An 18,089-nucleotide genomic window follows, 5' to 3' on the forward strand; every position below is an offset into this window, starting at 1 on the left:
GAAAGGAAATGAATGTGATAAAGTGATATGAAGCTCACGTAGACATATGAAATTTGTCATTGTGTGACATCACTCTTTTAGAGTGTTGCTAATTTTATTGTTTGTGTGCTTTGTCATAAGTGTCTTTTGTCTCAAAATCTTTCTCATCTAACAAACAGTTCTAATAAAAGTGTAACACTCAACCATTTAATTATTACCTTAGTGTTGTAATAATTTTGGGAAAAGCACTTTTTTTATTTTGAATTACTCTGTCATTATACACTTCAAATGGTTTTATCCTCTAGTGATAATTTTCACTTCCAGGTACAGACAAGTATATTGAATCACTGCCAAATTATTATGCCATACATTGTTGCTCAAAATGCGCCACACACCACAGTTCACTTCAATTCACCTCTCTCCTGTTTTTCTCATCATTGTGTCACCAGACACTCAGTCATCTAAGCAAGCTTAGGCCTCTTATGAGCCTCTCCATGAACATGTGCCCTGGAATGCTTATTCTCTAGTACAAACTATAATAGTACAGTGTGTCACCTTCACTGGAGGATACAGTCAGTGAGATGAGTTTGAGCCAGACACTTCCTTTCAGTATGATCTCTGACCTTAATGACATATAAGAATAGATAATGATGTCCAAGGCTGGTTTAATACTTTTAATACACATTTAAAGCATGTGTAAAACAAGTTTTTAATCTGTTTCCCATCTTATCTGTCTGCTTCCATGTAATATAGGACTATGAAAGTCTGCTTTCCCCAGTCTGGCATCAAGAAACTACATAATCATTCTGTCTGTGTGAGTGGATATCGTAAACTAATTAGTAATTAAATTAAATAGGACACGCAAAAAGACTTTGATATGTTGCCAAAAGCTTGCCAGATGTGAATGCTTAGTTTAATGCATAGCCTATGACTCAGGTTTTTTTTAGTCTACAGTCTCACTTTTTTCATGTCTGTGTGGTGAAGTAAGGTGAAAGCAGGGGAGGAGGGATGGGGCAGACTAGAAATACAGACAGTTATGACTTCACAGCTTCCGTTAGCTGGAGGGGCGGAGTTCTAAGTCCTTTAAATACCAGAGAAATTTGCTGAGACTCAGCTCATGCTTGACAGGCAGCTCCTGAAGTCTTTCTGCAAGGATAAATCATTGGAAGAGCCTACAAAACCTACTTTGAGGTAATGACTTTGGTATTTTCATATATAATGATTTGCTTTGAAGTATGCTTTGTTAGCTTTGTTTATATATATGGCAAAGTAAATATTGCCATATTTACTTTGCTAGCCGGTCAGTTAATGAATGATTGGAAAGGGAAACCTGCTTGCACTTAGTATGGTGAAGTTGACTTGTTTGGTAACACAAATGGATAATTACATTTTACCTACATATATTTTATCTTGGTTTATGTTGGTGGGTATGGTAATATTTAAAAGCACAAATGCTTACTTTTGAAATTTGAATCTGTAATAAAAAAAAATTCAACTGTTAGCTGAATAAGGTGGTTTGAATGAATAGTTGAGCTCATGTGACCAACCACTTCAATGAACCAAAACCACAATGTCATCTAGATTTAGAAACTGATTTTAATAATAAAGCAATATATAGAAAAGTGACTAATGTCCACTGTGGAAAGTTGTACTGCATAGGCTTGAGATGGAAAGTACTCTCTTGGCATTGTAACTGGCCCAGTGTATTTCAGAACAGCTATGAATAAACCTTTTGAGAAAAAGAAAGGTGAGTCAAGGCAGCCAAATGAAAACATGGCATTTAAACTGTGTGTGTGTATTTTAACCCAGTGGATTATGCATAACTCCAGTTTTCCTTGAGGTTTTGACAATTTCCATTTCTTTTAATACCTTGAAATTATCTGAATATAAATTTGTTTGAATTTATTATTAGTTCTGCAATTAACTAAAAGCTAAATCTGCTATCTCTCTCAATGTAGAATGCAGGAACTGTGTGTACTGATGATCCTCACCTTTTGTGGGTCAGCTCTGAGTAACCTCTTGAAGGAACAGCAGGTAGATTTTGGACTACGTGTGTTTTCAGAAGCTGCCCAATCTCATCCACATCAAAATCTCATTCTGTCACCCTATGGCATCTCCTCAGTGCTGGGGATGGCTCAGCTGGGAGCCAGTGGTGCCACTTTGCAGACTCTCAAACAACACCTGGGCTACTCTCTGCAAGGTAGGAATCAAGAAAACAGTCTAAAATATGATCAGTTTGTGAATGTAGTAGGGAAATAATTTTATGCATTTCTCTAACTTCCTACACTTTCTACATGTACAGCTCGTGGACTGCCACGTCAACAGAGGCTTCTTCAGAGAGACTTGGCCAGTGAAGAAGGACTGGAATTGGCGAGTGCCATAATGGTGGACAGGAAGGTACTCTTGGAGAAGGTCTTCCGGCGTAGCCTATTAAAGGCATTTCAGAGTGTGCCACACCAGGTGGACTTCAGTCATCCTGACACTGCCCTGGAGATCATCAACTCCTGGATGTCAGACAACACTGGAGGTGTGTTTGTGTGTGTGAGTGGTGAGAATTTGGGAGCAGGATTGGGTGTTTATTTTAACTACTTTCAAATAACTCTTAGAAAGTGATATTCTTAGAAGTCTGAGGTTCAGTGTAAAGCATTTTATAAGTGTGAAAGTATAGTTGGTATGTGTATGAATGTGTAATTATCATGAATCCCATAAAACAAGTCTGTACAAGTCTTGAATTTCTCCTTCCGCCTCTCCTTTTATTGTTCAGGCATGATCCCAAATTTCCTAGAATCTGGAGCGCTGAGTGACCAGACACGTTTGGTGCTGTTGAACGCCCTCCACTTCCATAGGCTTTGGAAGAACCCTTTTGACCCTAGGCTGACTGCAGAGGCGACCTTCCACACATCTAATGGCAGTGCAGTGTCAGTGTCAATGATGAGATCAACACAGAAGTTCAACTATGGTGAGTATGAAAGATGTAATCATAAATGTATAAATGAATGTATGAATTAATGTGGATGGATGGGTAAATAAGTGAATGAGCATATGAATGGACTGGTTAGTTCTTAGTATCCTGCCAACATTGTTTTAAATATTGCTTTCATATCTCTCTCCACCCAGGTGAGTTTGTTACAAAGGACGGCATTGAATATGATGTTATTGAGGTGCCATACGAAGGGGACTCACTGAGCATGCTCATCATATCCTCATTCGAGTGGGATGTACCAGTTTCTGCCCTAGCCAAAGAGCTGAGCAGAAACAAAATCCAGGAATGGAGAGGACAGTTTAGGAAGGTTAACCGAGAGCTGGTGATTCCCAGGTAAAACTAAATGCATTACACCAAACGTAACTCTTTCAAGTTTGTATTATGCAAGCCTAATACTGGTGTTTGTGTCAATGCTATGTCCAGGTTTTCCTTAGAAACAGAAGTCGATCTGAAATCAGCACTAAGCAAACTGGGTCTTGGCGACATCTTCAGTCAGACCAATGCTGATTTCTCCCGGATTACTAGTAAGTAAAGAAAAATATACTCTTCAGACATTTCATATAGTTATTATTTGCTATTAAAGATTTCTTTTCTCTTTCACCCTCAGCTGAAGAGCCACTGTATGTATCCAAGATTTTACAGAGAGTAAAGGTTGAGGTGAATGAAGAGGGAACCAAAGGATCTTCCGCTGGAGGTATAGATAACTTCCAGCTAAGATTAGTTGTGTTGCTTCTTTAAATATAAAAACTAATAAGGAAGGTTACACTTATAACTTATGTGTATCTCTATAGGTGTCATCATCTACTCTCGCATGGCCATAGCAGAGCATATTTTGAACCGTCCATTCCTCTTCCTCATACAGCACAAGCCAACAGGTCCGTTTTGTTGTCTAGTTTTTGTGAATTATATTTTGTTCACAAGATTATATTTTGTTTTGTGTTGCTTATTCTGATTACTCTGTTTAACTCCACAGGTGCGGTGCTATTCATGGGTCAAGTGAACCAACCTCAGAATCATTAGCAATCCCGGAAGCACAAAGACTAAGAAGATTACTGTCATTGTCTCCGAACAAATTACTACTGAGTCAGTGCAGGTTTTGGGAACAAGATAAAGAATCAATAATATTGAATTCACTAGAAAGTGTACTTTGGAACATAGGCCTCCAAACAAATGGGTCAATAAGTCTGAAGATTTCCTACATTTAAGTGCTTTATTTGACTGAAAAGTCTCTCATCACTAACTGGACATTTATCAGTTAGAACTGTATTTATTATTTGTGTGTGTGTGTGTGTGTGTGTGTGTGTGTGTGTGTGTGTGGTGGGAAAACATTGTAAAAACTACTTGTCAATGAAGGAAAACACCTGTGTAGATTAAAACACAGAAAATGTTACTATTGTAGGGTTTTATGAGCACTTTTTAAATACAGACAGATTTATAAGGTTTTTATAAAGCCATTATCCCTCTAATAAAAACAAACAAACAAACAAACAAACAAACAGAAACAGTATGCTAAAACAATATTTTTGTAACCTGTAAGGACAAGGTGTTGTATGAAATTTGCTAGAAAATATTTTGATATTGTGATGTTTACTTTACATATTATATTCAGTGCAAAGTTGTATTTTTTTTTTTTTAAAGATTATATTTATTTCTTTGTGAAGTCTCTTATTTGTGTGAAAATTGTACATTTGTACATGGAGCATAATAGACTGTAATAAACATACTTTGTAATGAAAAAATCAGCGTGCTTCTTTGCTCCTTTTGGTGTTTCATTTGCAACTGAGGACACCTGGTGTTCACACATTCATACTGAGAGAGAGATAGAGAGAGAGAGAGAGAGAGAGAGAGAGAGAGAGAGAGAGAGAGAGAGAGAGAGAGAGAGAGAGAGCGATTGCTAAATTTAGTCATCAAATCAACATTGCAGCATTGTACTACAAAACTACTTATGTGTGTCCAAACTGGTGTCCCAATACTTGGTCCATTAATCTGGACCTACTAGTTTACATTACTTGGATCTACTGCACTGCATTGTGGGATTTCAATAAGAAACTTCCTATTCGTTTTTTGTCATTAGCATGACTGTAAAATGAGAAACATTCAAAGTTGTGCACTATATAATCAATACGTAGTGGCCTTGGGCACCAGAGTTAAAAACATTAAAGCGGTTTTGAACTGAAATGAAATAGGGGTGTGGATAAACAGAGATTTATATATCAAGTTCTATATTCAGTGGTTGGACATTTTAGTATATTCTCCTAAAAAAAAATCTCACTTTGTAAATGAACTTGGTGTTAACCCTTTTTTTTCCCCCGCAAACGCATACGTAACATCGTCCGAGTCCCATCACCATGGAAACCAAAATCAGCCTACGAGTTTGTCATGGCAACAACACCTCATCCACGACAGACTTACTAACAGCTATCACAAATACAAAGCGATTCATTCATAACCAGAACAGTACACTGTAGCCTGCACACAGAATGGCAATTAAACCAATCGTAAAAACGCATAGATGACGGCAGGAAGGCGGATCTCCTAGTTACCCAGCCATGACATGTCATGAATTCCCTACACGAAAGGAGCCGCTTGAAGCAGTAATAAGCAATGCGCATGCGCATAGGAGCCGATGACGCTTCATTTCCAGTCTCAATGGGGCTTTCGAATCCACCGAACTATTAAGAGTGTAAAATAGACATGAATAACTAGTATTTTGCGTGTTTGGTTAAAACGTCTTTCTCGTATATTTTAGTTGCACTGGACACTCTTGAGAAGCTGAGAAAATGGTAAGTTAATACGCGTGCCGAAACCGAGAGAGACTTTGTCGGGTAACGTTACCGGATGAGCTAAAGCAAGCAGAAGAGCTTTTCGCTAGCTAGTTCAGATTTTGACGAAACCGTAAGGAATAATTGTATTAAAAACCTGTCGTCGATGATAACGTCGTGGATACGTGAATATAAAATATTTTAGTAATTTCTAGTGCTGCAAGTTATTTTGCTCGGTGTTTGTCTTATTTGACATGTCTAGTATCGACACCGAGAGGTCAGTATGTTTGATGTGTCGAATGTGTCAAAGTTGTTTGTGTCGATAGCTACCGCAAAACCTGTGCACTCCTTCCCCAGTGTAACCTTTTAGCACAGCTAGCAAAGTAACTGGTTAGATAAGAGCCAACTTTTAGCTCTCGTTTCCATTGTAGTTTGATAGCTTTAACATATCATACAGTTGTAATATTTTGTTGTTTTCAATATTTTGTTAGATTGATCAGACTCGAGACACTTTCCGAATGCTACAGGGCTGTTTATGAACTAAAGCGGAAACGGTGGATACATACCTGTATTCAATGACTACATCAACAGTACAAATACACCTGTCTTGAAAATATTTATTTTCTGTCCATTTGATCAAGGACACCTATATGTAGGATTGCCACTATTGCCTGTATCCCATCTGGTGCTCTGTACTATCTGTTAGCTCCCGTAGACCATGTCTACCAGTGGATAGGTATTATTTAGTGGTGGATCATTCTCAAGAGCAATGACACTAGTGATGGGAATTTCGGATCATTTTACTGACTCGGATCTTTGAACCTCATTCAGCAAAATAAATGGTTCTTTTTTGAGTCATTTCGTTCATTTCAACAGAATATAATTAAAATGTTACATGTTAAATACCCCCAAACATCTAGTACTTAATAAACTATCAAATATACTATAGGCTAATGCAGCCAAGGCTGAATTATGAGAAACCGAAATGATTCATTAATTGCTTAGCTGAGTCTTCAGGCTATGCAGTCTGTTAGTTCACCTCTTGATCCGAGTCGTTATTTCTTTTGTAACGTCACGTTTGTCACGTCTGTTCCCCGGAAACAGAAATGATTAGTTCATCTCTCGAGTCTTCGGGTTCAAGTCGTTCGTTCATCACGTGACCGCCCCATAGGCTGAATGCAGTGGGCCTGTGACGTGATTAACGAGCGACTCGAATCCGAAGACTCGAGACGTGAACTAATCATTTCTGTTTCCTGTACAGAACCTGTGGGGATGTTGCAGCGCATGCAAGGTCAAAAATGAAACTTGTTCTTCCCGAGTCATATTAAAGATCCGTTTAAAATGAACGGATCGTTCATGAACGACACATCACTAAATGACACTAACTTCAGTGACATTTTAGTGAATTCTGCAGTGGTTTGAGTGTATTGGTCACAGCTTTTGTGCAGGGATTTTTCACTGAACCTATGGATAGAGAACAGTTAACACAATGTACATGGAAACATGCATTCCTTACGTAAACAGTACACCTAGGTGCACTGTGTTTAAAGACAACAGCAATCCTGCTGCCCCTGGTACATTCATTACTAATATGTCAGGGTCACTGCTGTACTGAGAATGTTCCCAGACTCAAAATCATACCTGGTCAGTTGTGGTCCTGTGGCCGACATACAAGGTAGTTGTATCTAATAAAATGGCCACAGAGTAGTACTGACTTTTACAGTAGTACAGACATTTCTAACAGTTTTATAGAAATCCTTCTTTAACACGCACTCTGACCCCAAGGCATAAAGTTAATCATGTTCCTATAGAAGACTGTAGAAGCTGGTTAAAAAGTCATCTGTTGATGTTAAACCAGCTATCAAAAAGCATTTTTATCATAAGTGACCGCTGTAATTTGTTTTTTGTCAGGATGTTCATGGAGAATTTGATAGAAATGCCTGAGTACATGTACAACAAACAAGAAGATCCCACATACTATTCTTGGTTAGAAGATATGCTTAATCTTGATGAGGGGTATACAACCAGAAACATTAATATGGAACTGTATGTCCCCGTTTTAGTCATTTGTGGTCACTGACCCCTCAGGAGCACACCTGCACTTTGCCATGAATGATAATCTGTTTTCAAAAAGGACAAAGCCCTTTAGTGCCAAAGATTACTCGTTAGTTAGCAAGTCACCGATTTCAGTATCTCCTTTAGGTACATCATTAAATTATTGAAAATGAATAGTATTTATTTTGTAATAAATAAAAATTCATAGTCATTTGAAAGGAAGCATATACTTTACAGAACCAAAAAGTGTTTCAGATGTGCTGCAGTTTGCTCCAGATGCGGAGTTAAGATTATGAGAATGTAAGCTAGAGATGAAATTGCAACTTGTAAATCCTGTTATAAGCATAGCATTATGGCCTTGTGGAGTGAACTTTACAGAGAAATTTATCAGTAGACTTCCTGTATTTCAACAACTACTATGGCAAGGAAGTTATGCCCCTTATGTTCAAGTTGATAAGGCTTCAAGTTTGGCTCTTAAAGTTAGTAGTTTGTATGCCCTGATGAACTGAATTTCATCCAGCAGTTCTGAAAGCATTCAGCATTAATGCATGTATGCATTCAGAATGATTTTTAAATCATGTCCTTCATGCCTAAACAACCTAAATAATAATCATCATCATTGGTGGGAAAATGTAGCACTCATTATTCAGCCAGCTTAGAATATTGTAGACTTTTCATTTTGCTACAATATAAGTTCTTTCTCCTTTTCTTTGTGAAACTAGACATACACAAACAACAGAGAACACTCACCACAGTAAGTAACAGCATTAGATTAGCTGTAAACTGTGGTCTGCTATGTTTGTAAAAATGTTTGTATATTAACAGTAGCTGTAAAACACACTTTAAGCTGATGTTTTGCTTTTTGCATGTAATTTGAAACTAACTGCTGTGTTTTTTGTGATAGTAATTCATTTTCAACCAGATTATACACTGTGTTGCCTATCGCTTTGACTGATAGGCCTTGATTTGTTTCTTAGTTGTGATTTATCCCTGTCTTTTGTGTTTTTTCTTATAGCCAAAGTACTACTTAATGAAATCTGGTAAATCTAGATTTTAAATGAAAACACGCACAACCGATGTTACACATGAGCAGACAGATGTAGGCTTTCTCTCTTTGGAGAATGCTATTTTTGCCCATGTCCTCGATTTAATCTTTTTTTACACTCCTTATTACACCAGGCTAGAGGAAGAATGAACAAGATTTGGGGGGGAAAAAACCCCCAGAAAACTGGATTTGTATCAGTGTGATGCCTGGGATGGTAATGGCAATACATTAATAAATTAATTAGCTAGAGTGAGTGGACCTGCATCTGTGTTTTGGACACACATTAGTCTAATTGGCATTGATAATATGTGTATGCATATTATACGTTGTATATGAAGTGTTGTGGCATTGAAGACCATAACATAATTTATTTAACATGGTGTATCTGAAGGTCTGTTTCATATGTAAATCAAGTACTATTGAATTCCTTTTTGTGTATATTTCCCTGGTCCATAAAACCAGAAGCCTCTGCATCTTGTTTGTGAGTTTTAATCACAGTGCATCACAGGCAAATATTTTTATGTGCCACTAGCACATGTGTAAAGGTGTAGTGTGTGTGTGTGTGTGTGTAATATTTTGCTGCATACATGTTGATATTGTATTCTAATATAAATGTCATGTATCAGTGTCAGGCCTTGCTGTGCCGGCCCAGATTGTCCATTCTGATGCCTTCTAACATTGATTAAGCTTTATCATAATTTCACAGTACATACATTTTGTTCTGTCAGGGTAACTTCCAGTTATTGCCTGTTTCAACAGTGGACAAGTGCACTGGTCCTATACAGCCACTCAGCCAGTCTGTACATTTACTCTGGTCCAGTTAATCAGCGGGTCTTTCCTGGTGCAGTTATAATTACTGGTTTGTAGAGATCAACCCGGTTCTTTGTCACCCCATGAGGACTGAATTGAGATTCTCTGACCTGGCTTACTACATGTGGATGGAGTGAGCTCAATGGAGGATGGTGTATGTAGGCCAGAACCACAGGGACTAATGCAGCACTCTCCAACTCGCTCAAATATTTAACAGATGTGAAATATATCGACCCAGCTAATGGTGTAAGATTGAAATAACGAATGATGTTGAAATTGTGCTGCATAGGAGCCAAACGATTTAACATTTGTATTAGCCATAGCTGGCCATTTTTATCAGCCGTTATCTTTTTCAGGCCACGTTCATGTGATGTTTTAGAGTACTCTGTTCTATTTACATTGCAAGAATTATCTTTGATCTAAATCTGTGCCACACCTATTAAAATGTTGAGTTAAAGCCCCTGCAGAGTAAAAAAAAAAAAGGGACTGATTAAACATTTGTTAATTACTTTGCTCCCCCTTGTGTGTCTTTGGATGACGTCATACAAAGATACACAAAGCAAAGCTGTCAGTAAGCATTGCCCAATGTTTTATAGAACCCAAAGCTTGTTCTTTATGTGCTGTAGTCTGTTTTTAGCCTGCTTTATTTACTTTCACAGAGAATTTGCATTTTTGTTTATTTAAAAGGGTGATGGTGAACAATCCCCTATTTGTTTACTCTGTATGTCTCTTCCTCTTTCTGTCTGTCTGTGTAGATGCGTTTTATGCTGTTGTTTAGCCGGCAGGGGAAGCTGCGGCTGCAGAAATGGTATACAGCCACAGCTGAGCGTGACAAGAAAAAAATGGTGCGAGAGCTCATGCAGGTGGTGCTGGCTCGGAAGCCCAAAATGTGCAGCTTCCTGGAGTGGAGAGACCTAAAGATAGTCTACAAGAGGTGAGGTTACACAATAAATATATACATGGTGTATATAGAAATAACATTTTTTTTATATATATTTATTGCGAAGACATTGTACAAGAGCAAATTTAAGTGAGGTATATTACATTTGTGCATGTTTACTATATTTTATATTCTGTACACATGTTGCTAATAATTATTCTCTTTGGTTGACACATCTGGACTTCATGCTTCTGGACACCTTGTTAGTTGACCAGCCAATAATTATTTGGTTATGTCCAACATTTTATTTTTATTTATTTTATTTTTTTTAAGGATGCATTTACACATAAATAAAAAATAAACTAAAAAAATCAACTCTAAAGTGTACTGCTTATAGATCATAATGATCTATTTTTGTTTTTCTGATAAGACACAAATGATTCATATCATATTGCTGTATCTACAGAGTGGTTTTAATGTTAAAACCTATTATTCCTTCCACCCACCTTTTGACAGAAATAGATAACTGCCTTAAATAGTAAAGTGTAAATGTCAGGCTTCAGTATGATACAATTTTGATTCACTAGGTAATGATTCAATATTTAACAATACCAGTGAATATGCTACGATACAATGTGAATTGATTTAATGACCTCAGAATTAGATGTCGACCGATTGAGCTGTTTTGCCGATTAATCGGCACCGATAACTGATTGCTGGAACTATCGCTTATTCACACTGATAGTTTTTCCCAGGTGCGGCTGAGAACAGTCCACTGTCATTATACAATACGAGAGCAGCCTCTAGAGGTGAAATAAAAACTTATCACTGACAAATTTTGTTGTGTTATTTGAAGTGGGTTTTTTTAACTTCATTTGGGTATCTCTATATTTTATCTGTTATTTGGGGTGTTTGGAGTATTTTTTAGTTCAGTTTGAATGTATATCTTTTTATATACTTTAATATTTATTAATGGTTAATATATATTAATATTTATATATTTTATTTGAAAAGGACAATGATTTTCATGGTACAGTCAGTACTGTTTATTTTTGTAATAAAGTTCAGCAGCATTTTATTTTGAGTGTTATGTTTTCATATAGTATCAATTTTAAAAACTATTGGTTGATTAATGCAGTTTCTTCCCAGCTTAGTTATCTGTATCGGTAAAATCCACTATCGGTCGACATCTACTCTGAATGATATGTAACCAACTTTGTTCAGAATCTGGGGTAGGCCTCCTGTTAATTTGGTAGTGATGACTTAGATGAGGACTGTTTTAAGTATCAGTTACGGACAAATCACCTTTCTGGCCTATTTACACATTCGTTTTAAAAATATGAGTTATTGTTTGCGCACCAGTTGTCAGTCCTTTTTCCAGTAATAATCCATTTATAATCAATTAAAATGGATAATACTTGATTTTTTTGTTCCCTTAATTCATTTGAATTTTTGCCTTTTAAACTGATGAGTAATCCAAATCTTCCGATTGTTACACCTTTATTAACTAACATGCCATCTGTAACTTAAACTTATTGATTGATTGTGGATTTTAAAGATCTTTGTTCAAGAGGAAGAGTGTGTTTTTTTTTTTTTTTCTTATCAAAGATCATTTTTGTTCGATAGGAAGAGTGATACCCCCCCAATTGTTTATATATCAAGCATCTGTTGAATTGGCTATAGATCTATTGCACTGTCTACTGTTCGCATATATACACAAACAGGTGACCTGCTGGTATGAATGATTACAGATTACACAACTTCTCATGGCTGCATAATACACAGACACACATGCACACTTACTTTATATTCTGTTGAAGGTCAGCTACATGCTTGTGGTGATGTAGCTCATACATATGCAGGGAGACAAGAATCTCCTTGTGTGTTCTCTCCAGTTGTGTAATATGCTCACATGTAATGTTTCAGTGTGAAACCTGGCACTTCTGTGAGTTTCTGTGGACTGAGTTGACCTTAAATGTCAGAAGTTGCCACATCAGATGTTCGTGATGACTTACTCTGTGCGTCAGTGTGGAACCGCACATCACTTCAAAACCTGGCACCTATTACACTTTACCTGCTGTTCTGTGAGACATGAGCCAGTAGAAATCTCACTGCAGTCAGCCTCAGCATTTATTTAACCACTCTCAGAGCCACAGTATGGCTTTTTTCCCCACTGTCGCGGCACAATAAATGGTACCCGATATTAGACGTGACGGTACAGTTTTGGTGATGTGTACAGATGCGTTCTGTTGTGCATATTTATGTACTTCCCACTAGGGCATTCTTTCAGAAAAGGATTCTCGTTGTACGCAGCCAAAAGTCAGTTTACGCAGCCAAAGTGATTCGGCCTAATGTACGGTCCATCAGATAGTAAAATTTATCTTACAGATTTTTCTGACATAAACTGCTGAAGTAAAGCAAATTTTCTGTTTTGTTGTGCATCACAAAACTTTGCACATTCAAAAAGCGCAGAAAGTTGGTAGAGAGTTTCATAGTAAGACAAGTTATACCTATTGATTCAGTGTTTGTGTGTGTGTGTGTGTGTGTGGTAAAGACAGTAAAATTGTATTCTTGGAAATATGTTGGTTCGCTTCTATTCTCACCTGTGGTGTTTGTATATATGTGTGTGTAGGTATGCCAGTCTGTATTTCTGCTGTGCAGTTGAAGAGCAGGACAACGAGCTGATTACCCTAGAGGTCATCCATCGCTTTGTGGAGCTGCTGGATAAGTACTTTGGCAGTGTGAGTCATTCCTCAATTTTACCTGTTTTCTCCATCTATCTCTCTCTGTTGCCTTCACTGACCTGTTCTTTCTTTTTGCTATTAGCTTTTTCCCCCTTGTATCTCTCTACATTTCATAGCTTCGGCCTCAGCACACCTTTTCTTCTGTTCTTCATTCCCGATCCTATTTTCTCTGTAGCGTTTTTGCTTCAGGTCATAAGTAGATCCAGTTCATAGTGTCCATAAAAATCAGATTGCTTGAATTTTATTTTTTGTGTGTATTTTTGTAAATGTAAATTAGTGCTTTTTATTTTTTTAACCCACACAGTTTTTAAAATAAAAGATAAATTATATTCTGAATTAATATTCTCTAATTTGTAATTTTCTGCCACATTTGTGTCTGACCCCTCTAGGTGTGTGAGCTTGACATCATTTTTAATTTTGAGAAGGCTTACTTTATCTTGGATGAATTTCTGATGGGGGGAGAAATCCAGGACACTTCAAAAAAAAGTGTGCTCAAGGCTATTGAACAAGCTGACCTGCTACAAGAGGTGAGTATGTCTGTGTATATTGATGCCTTTTCACACAAAATGTAATTATGCTCAAGTTCTTAAAAATCTGATTAGGTTATATTCCTAGTCTGGAATCTGCTATAGATTCTGGTTAAGACTGATTTTGGATATACAGCTATTGCACTGAGATAAAAATGGTCTTAAACTGAAATTTAGTGTACACTTGGCTAAAAAAAAATCAAAATGATTTTATATTTATTAATTTGCTTTTTTGTACAATTATGTAGATTATATTACTTTATTTTCCTCTTTATTCATAGAACATAATTGAAAAACTACATGGTAATGCAAAGAATCACTAAGAATTATTTTGCTAACCCATCATTGTATTAAACACATGAAAACGGACATTTTGTCATTGGCCACTGCCACAAAACCTTTACGTGTACATGGTGCCAACTGGATAGTGTCAGAAATTATGGCTGCCAGCCCTAGGCCTTTTTCAGCTCAAGGTGATTAAAAATATCCTAATCTCAGCGGATGCTGCCTAATTTGGCAACACTGAAAATGTGGTGGTTTAGTGTGAACGTGTCAGCAGTGTGCAAGAAATAGCAGAGAAAATGCTCTTTAGAACCACTATTTCTAGCCTTTATTATGACTGAAATGATTTGTACATTTTATATAATGTTTATATGTGTATCTTTAGAAAATGAAAAGTGTCAAAAATAAAAAAAGTGCCTGATCTAGCACACCTTAAACTTTTTTCTGTGGTCTGTCTTAGGAGGACGAGTCTCCAAGGAGTGTACTGGAGGAGATGGGTCTTGCATAGAATCTACTGAGTTTTAGATGGGACAGTTTTAGGTACTACTACTGCATTTGCCGAGGGAATGGACTTTATTAGAGTGTATTTGGGGAGGGAGGGTAACGGATGGCATGAAAAAGGACACACAGGATAGAGGGATGGTTTGAAAGTGTGTATACAGTTTTTATACTACTGAGTTCCGCATGTGATTGTACTTTTTTCAGCCCCATTTGTATTCATAATGTTAAAATAGCTGCGTCTGTAACCAGGACTCTCTTTCTGAAGAAGCACTATACAGATTATAGTGTGGGATACAGATTAGACACTCGATACACAGCCATTTATTTGTAATGAACTGAAAGTGCATCAAGCCTTCTCATGTTAACAAAAGGAGACAATTGCACAATATGCTTTTAGACTATGAGGAGCACTTATTAATTTGAGATTGCAGAAATAAATATATTCAGAAATACTTAGATTGTATTTTTGCTGCTCAGGAAAGATTGGCTGTAACCATTCATGCATGTGTATTTTTAAATATGATGCAAGATTTAAAGTAGATGACCTATCAGGCCTGAACTGCTTGTTCTGCAGTATAGGGACCACACAGTAAATCTACGTACGTGTGTGAGTGTATGTGTAAAAAAAAAAAAAAAAAGTGTGTGTTTATAGTGAGTGGGAGGCGTATCTGTGCTATTCACTTGCACAGTCTACCATTAAAGCAGTTTTCCATGAGCCAGATTTAAAAATAAACTGTGATGTGTGACATAGGAAATAGAAGAGAAATATTGAATAGGCCTTTGAATCAGTAGAATTTTGAATAGACCGCTGCATATGGTCTATTCATTCAGTTCTAGTTCTATGAACCACATCTGCAAAGTCTCTGAATGTTTATTTTAATACAAGAGGGGAAAAAATACCCACAAAATGGTACCTAACCTCTTTCCTGTTTTGTCTGTTTCTACTTCCTGCTTTCCATAGAGACTGACTGTAAATGCGTAGTCTTGGAATAAAAAGGGAATAATATTTGAATAACTCCTTTAAAAAAAAATGAGGGCTTTGGCATCATGTGTGACGTAGTTAGGATACAAATTTAAAAAAAAGTTTTTTAATGTATTGTCTGAAATAAAAAGAATGTTTTGAGTAGAGTTGTGTATTTTTCTTCCTTAATACTGAGCTATTCTGTGTCAAATCGCTGGTGCTCTCACCACCTGTCTCATATTTTGGAGCTGATTCATAAGAAGGTACATAAAGATGCAGATTCTGTTTAAACTGATTGAAAGAATGCAGATGCAAATAGAAATGCAGACAAGGTAATTATATTTATAAGTCTGCCATTTCCGGGTAAAATTATGGGGGTAGTTATGATTTATTCATCCTGTTAATTAATAATAGGTTAGTCCATTTAAGGAAACGTCCAGAGCTTGATTTTATATGTTGTGCCTAATCTTTTATATTTGATTTTTCATTTGAAGAATAGCTATGGTTTTATGCTAAAATTTAAACATTTTCTTTGAATTCAGTAGTGATTATGGTTTAAAAGAAATAAAAAGTTTTAACCATCTTGTGATACAGATTCAAGATAGTGTAGAACTTGTATGTTTGTGGAATAACTAAATTAATTTACACAGCATGAGTACATGCCTCCCTGTCCATTAGCTATCAGATTGTGCGTGAATGTAATTTAAAAAATAAAATAAAAACCCAATTTCAACATCAATTTGGGTGTTTATGCAGCATTTCTTCTGCCTTTTTTAAAGTTGTTAAATTACCTGACCTGACACTTCTAATAAAATTAGTGTTTGACAAGAAAATGATGTCAGTTTCTTTATAGAAACCATTCCTTTTGTTTTTCAGTGTTTGTGTGGAGCGGAGATGTAATACTGTGTTAGAGTTAGCGACTGAGAAAATGGGATTGAGAGAGATGGAGGATGTAAGTGGATGAGTCACCAGTCTTTTGTCACAGTGGTGCAGTGAAACTGACTGCACCATCACGACAAGAAAGGCATAGGATGAGTGTGTGAGGGAGTGTGGAAAAAAATCTATTTTCACATTAACTGGAACACACTGAATTCGCTTCTGTTCTACTCTTTGGAGAAGGATGGTGTGTGCATTTTTATTGTCTTATTGTCAGTCCATCTCTCATATTCTTTTGCAATTTTCCCTATTAGTTTCTTTCTTTCTCCCTTTCAAAAAAGTCAATGTCTGACTTAAGTCATTTTCAACACAGTTAAACAAAAGTCTAGCTGGATGTTAACACGAACCTACACATTTACTATTTTAACTATGTAGAAGAGTCCTTCTAACATCTATCTGACAAAGCTTTGGATGCAAATAAAAATTTAAGTAAGCTGATGGAGAATATTTTGAAGCTCTAATTTCTTTTACTATAATATTAACCCTATGTTTTATAGAACTAGAAAGTAATGTATTCAATTAAGGCAACACAAGTTTCTCACAAGTACATGGTGCTTCTAAATATAATGTAGAGTTAAATATTAGAAACTGTAAAGATATTCCTAAAAGAATAGGGACAAAATTTTCATGTACAGTGGTTTAAAGTTTCCATACTGTTTTAAACATTCCATTAGATTACCATTTGGGCAGGAGAGTTGGGGAAGAATGGGGTACCAGTTTAAAAAAAAAAAAAAAAAAAAAAAAAGGCAAGATGGCAAATTTTTACACATGAAAAAATTATCTTAGTATTTTCATCTGTAAGAAAGAAACATTTAAACATAGCCACCTCAGTTTGGTAATGTAAGTACTCAACTCCTGTCACTTTCTCATAAAGTAGTAGATGTATTACCTCAGTGGTAATGCACTTGCACAGGATTCTCATTAATAATCTATGGACATATACACAGACACCATCTTATTTGGCACAGTTGAGTCATATATTTTTTGTACTTTCCTCTACCAAGCACATCAAATAGAGCAAGTACTCACTTTGAAAATTGCATGATCTAACTTGAGAACAATGATGGAGCCAATGTGTGCTTAGTAGATTACTGGAATATGCAACTGAGATATTTGCTTTTCCTCATATGCCATTTCAAAATTTCTTTAATATGAACATTGCATATAACTGAACTCAAATAAATTGTTTCATGATGGATTGCAAACTATAAAAGATACTTATCTTAAATGAGTGTTAGTGGTTAGACCTGTAGTTTTAACTGTAGTGCACCATTCAAATAGCTAAATATTATACCAAATATGAACTTTGTTACTAACAAAAAATTTAATGTGTAATAAATACTGTTATTTACACTCCTAGCACTTTATTAGGAACACTATACTAATACTTGGTAGGGCCTCCCGTTTCTCTCGAAACAACTTCAGTTCTTCATGCCATGGATTCCACAAGATGTAAACATTTCTTTGAGATTCTGGTCCATGTTGAGATGATTGCATAACACAATTCCTGCAGATTTTTCAGGAGCACTTTCATGCCATGAATTTCCCATTCTACCACATCCTAAAGGTGGTCTACTGGATTCAGATCCAGTGACTGGGAAGGCCACTGAAGAACATTGAACAC

The 18,089-nt window shown here is 36.4% G+C and overlaps 2 protein-coding genes and 1 long non-coding RNA gene across 6 annotated transcripts; 2 read left to right on the plus strand and 1 right to left on the minus strand.

The window, feature by feature from the left end:
• Positions 1-1,069: 1,069 nt before the first annotated feature.
• Positions 1,070-4,592, plus strand: serpine1 (serpin peptidase inhibitor, clade E (nexin, plasminogen activator inhibitor type 1), member 1). Its single transcript, XM_053629061.1, has 9 exons — positions 1,070-1,170; positions 1,938-2,179; positions 2,282-2,506; positions 2,744-2,938; positions 3,097-3,295; positions 3,386-3,486; positions 3,570-3,656; positions 3,754-3,837; positions 3,936-4,592. Exons 1-9 carry the CDS (start codon positions 1,097-1,099, stop codon positions 3,980-3,982), a joined length of 1,254 nt encoding a protein of 417 aa, XP_053485036.1. The 5' UTR covers positions 1,070-1,096; the 3' UTR covers positions 3,983-4,592.
• Positions 4,246-5,300, minus strand: LOC128610056 (uncharacterized). Its single transcript, XR_008386311.1, has 2 exons — positions 5,235-5,300; positions 4,246-4,771 (listed from the first exon to the last, which is right to left on the minus strand). It is a non-coding gene; the product is annotated as an uncharacterized LOC128610056 (long non-coding RNA).
• On the plus strand, positions 4,863-15,694 carry ap1s1 (adaptor related protein complex 1 subunit sigma 1). 4 transcript variants are annotated; one of them, XM_053629080.1, is made up of 6 exons: positions 5,214-5,745; positions 8,502-9,038; positions 10,390-10,568; positions 13,147-13,255; positions 13,648-13,785; positions 14,528-15,694. In XM_053629080.1, the coding sequence occupies exons 2-6, from the start codon at positions 9,027-9,029 to the stop codon at positions 14,573-14,575; spliced, it is 486 nt and encodes a 161-aa protein (XP_053485055.1). In that variant the 5' UTR covers positions 5,214-5,745; positions 8,502-9,026; the 3' UTR covers positions 14,576-15,694. The 4 variants fall into 4 exon arrangements, with proteins under 4 accessions (XP_053485053.1, XP_053485054.1, XP_053485055.1 ...); XM_053629081.1 differs by lacking the exon at positions 8,502-9,038 and having other exon boundaries at positions 5,223-5,745; XM_053629078.1 differs by lacking the exons at positions 13,648-13,785; positions 14,528-15,694 and having other exon boundaries at positions 4,863-5,745; positions 13,147-13,639.
• Positions 15,695-18,089: the final 2,395 nt, after the last annotated feature.

Source organism: Ictalurus furcatus, chromosome 7 (assembly GCF_023375685.1).
Source record: "Ictalurus furcatus strain D&B chromosome 7, Billie_1.0, whole genome shotgun sequence".
NCBI classification, from domain to species: domain Eukaryota; kingdom Metazoa; phylum Chordata; class Actinopteri; order Siluriformes; family Ictaluridae; genus Ictalurus; species Ictalurus furcatus.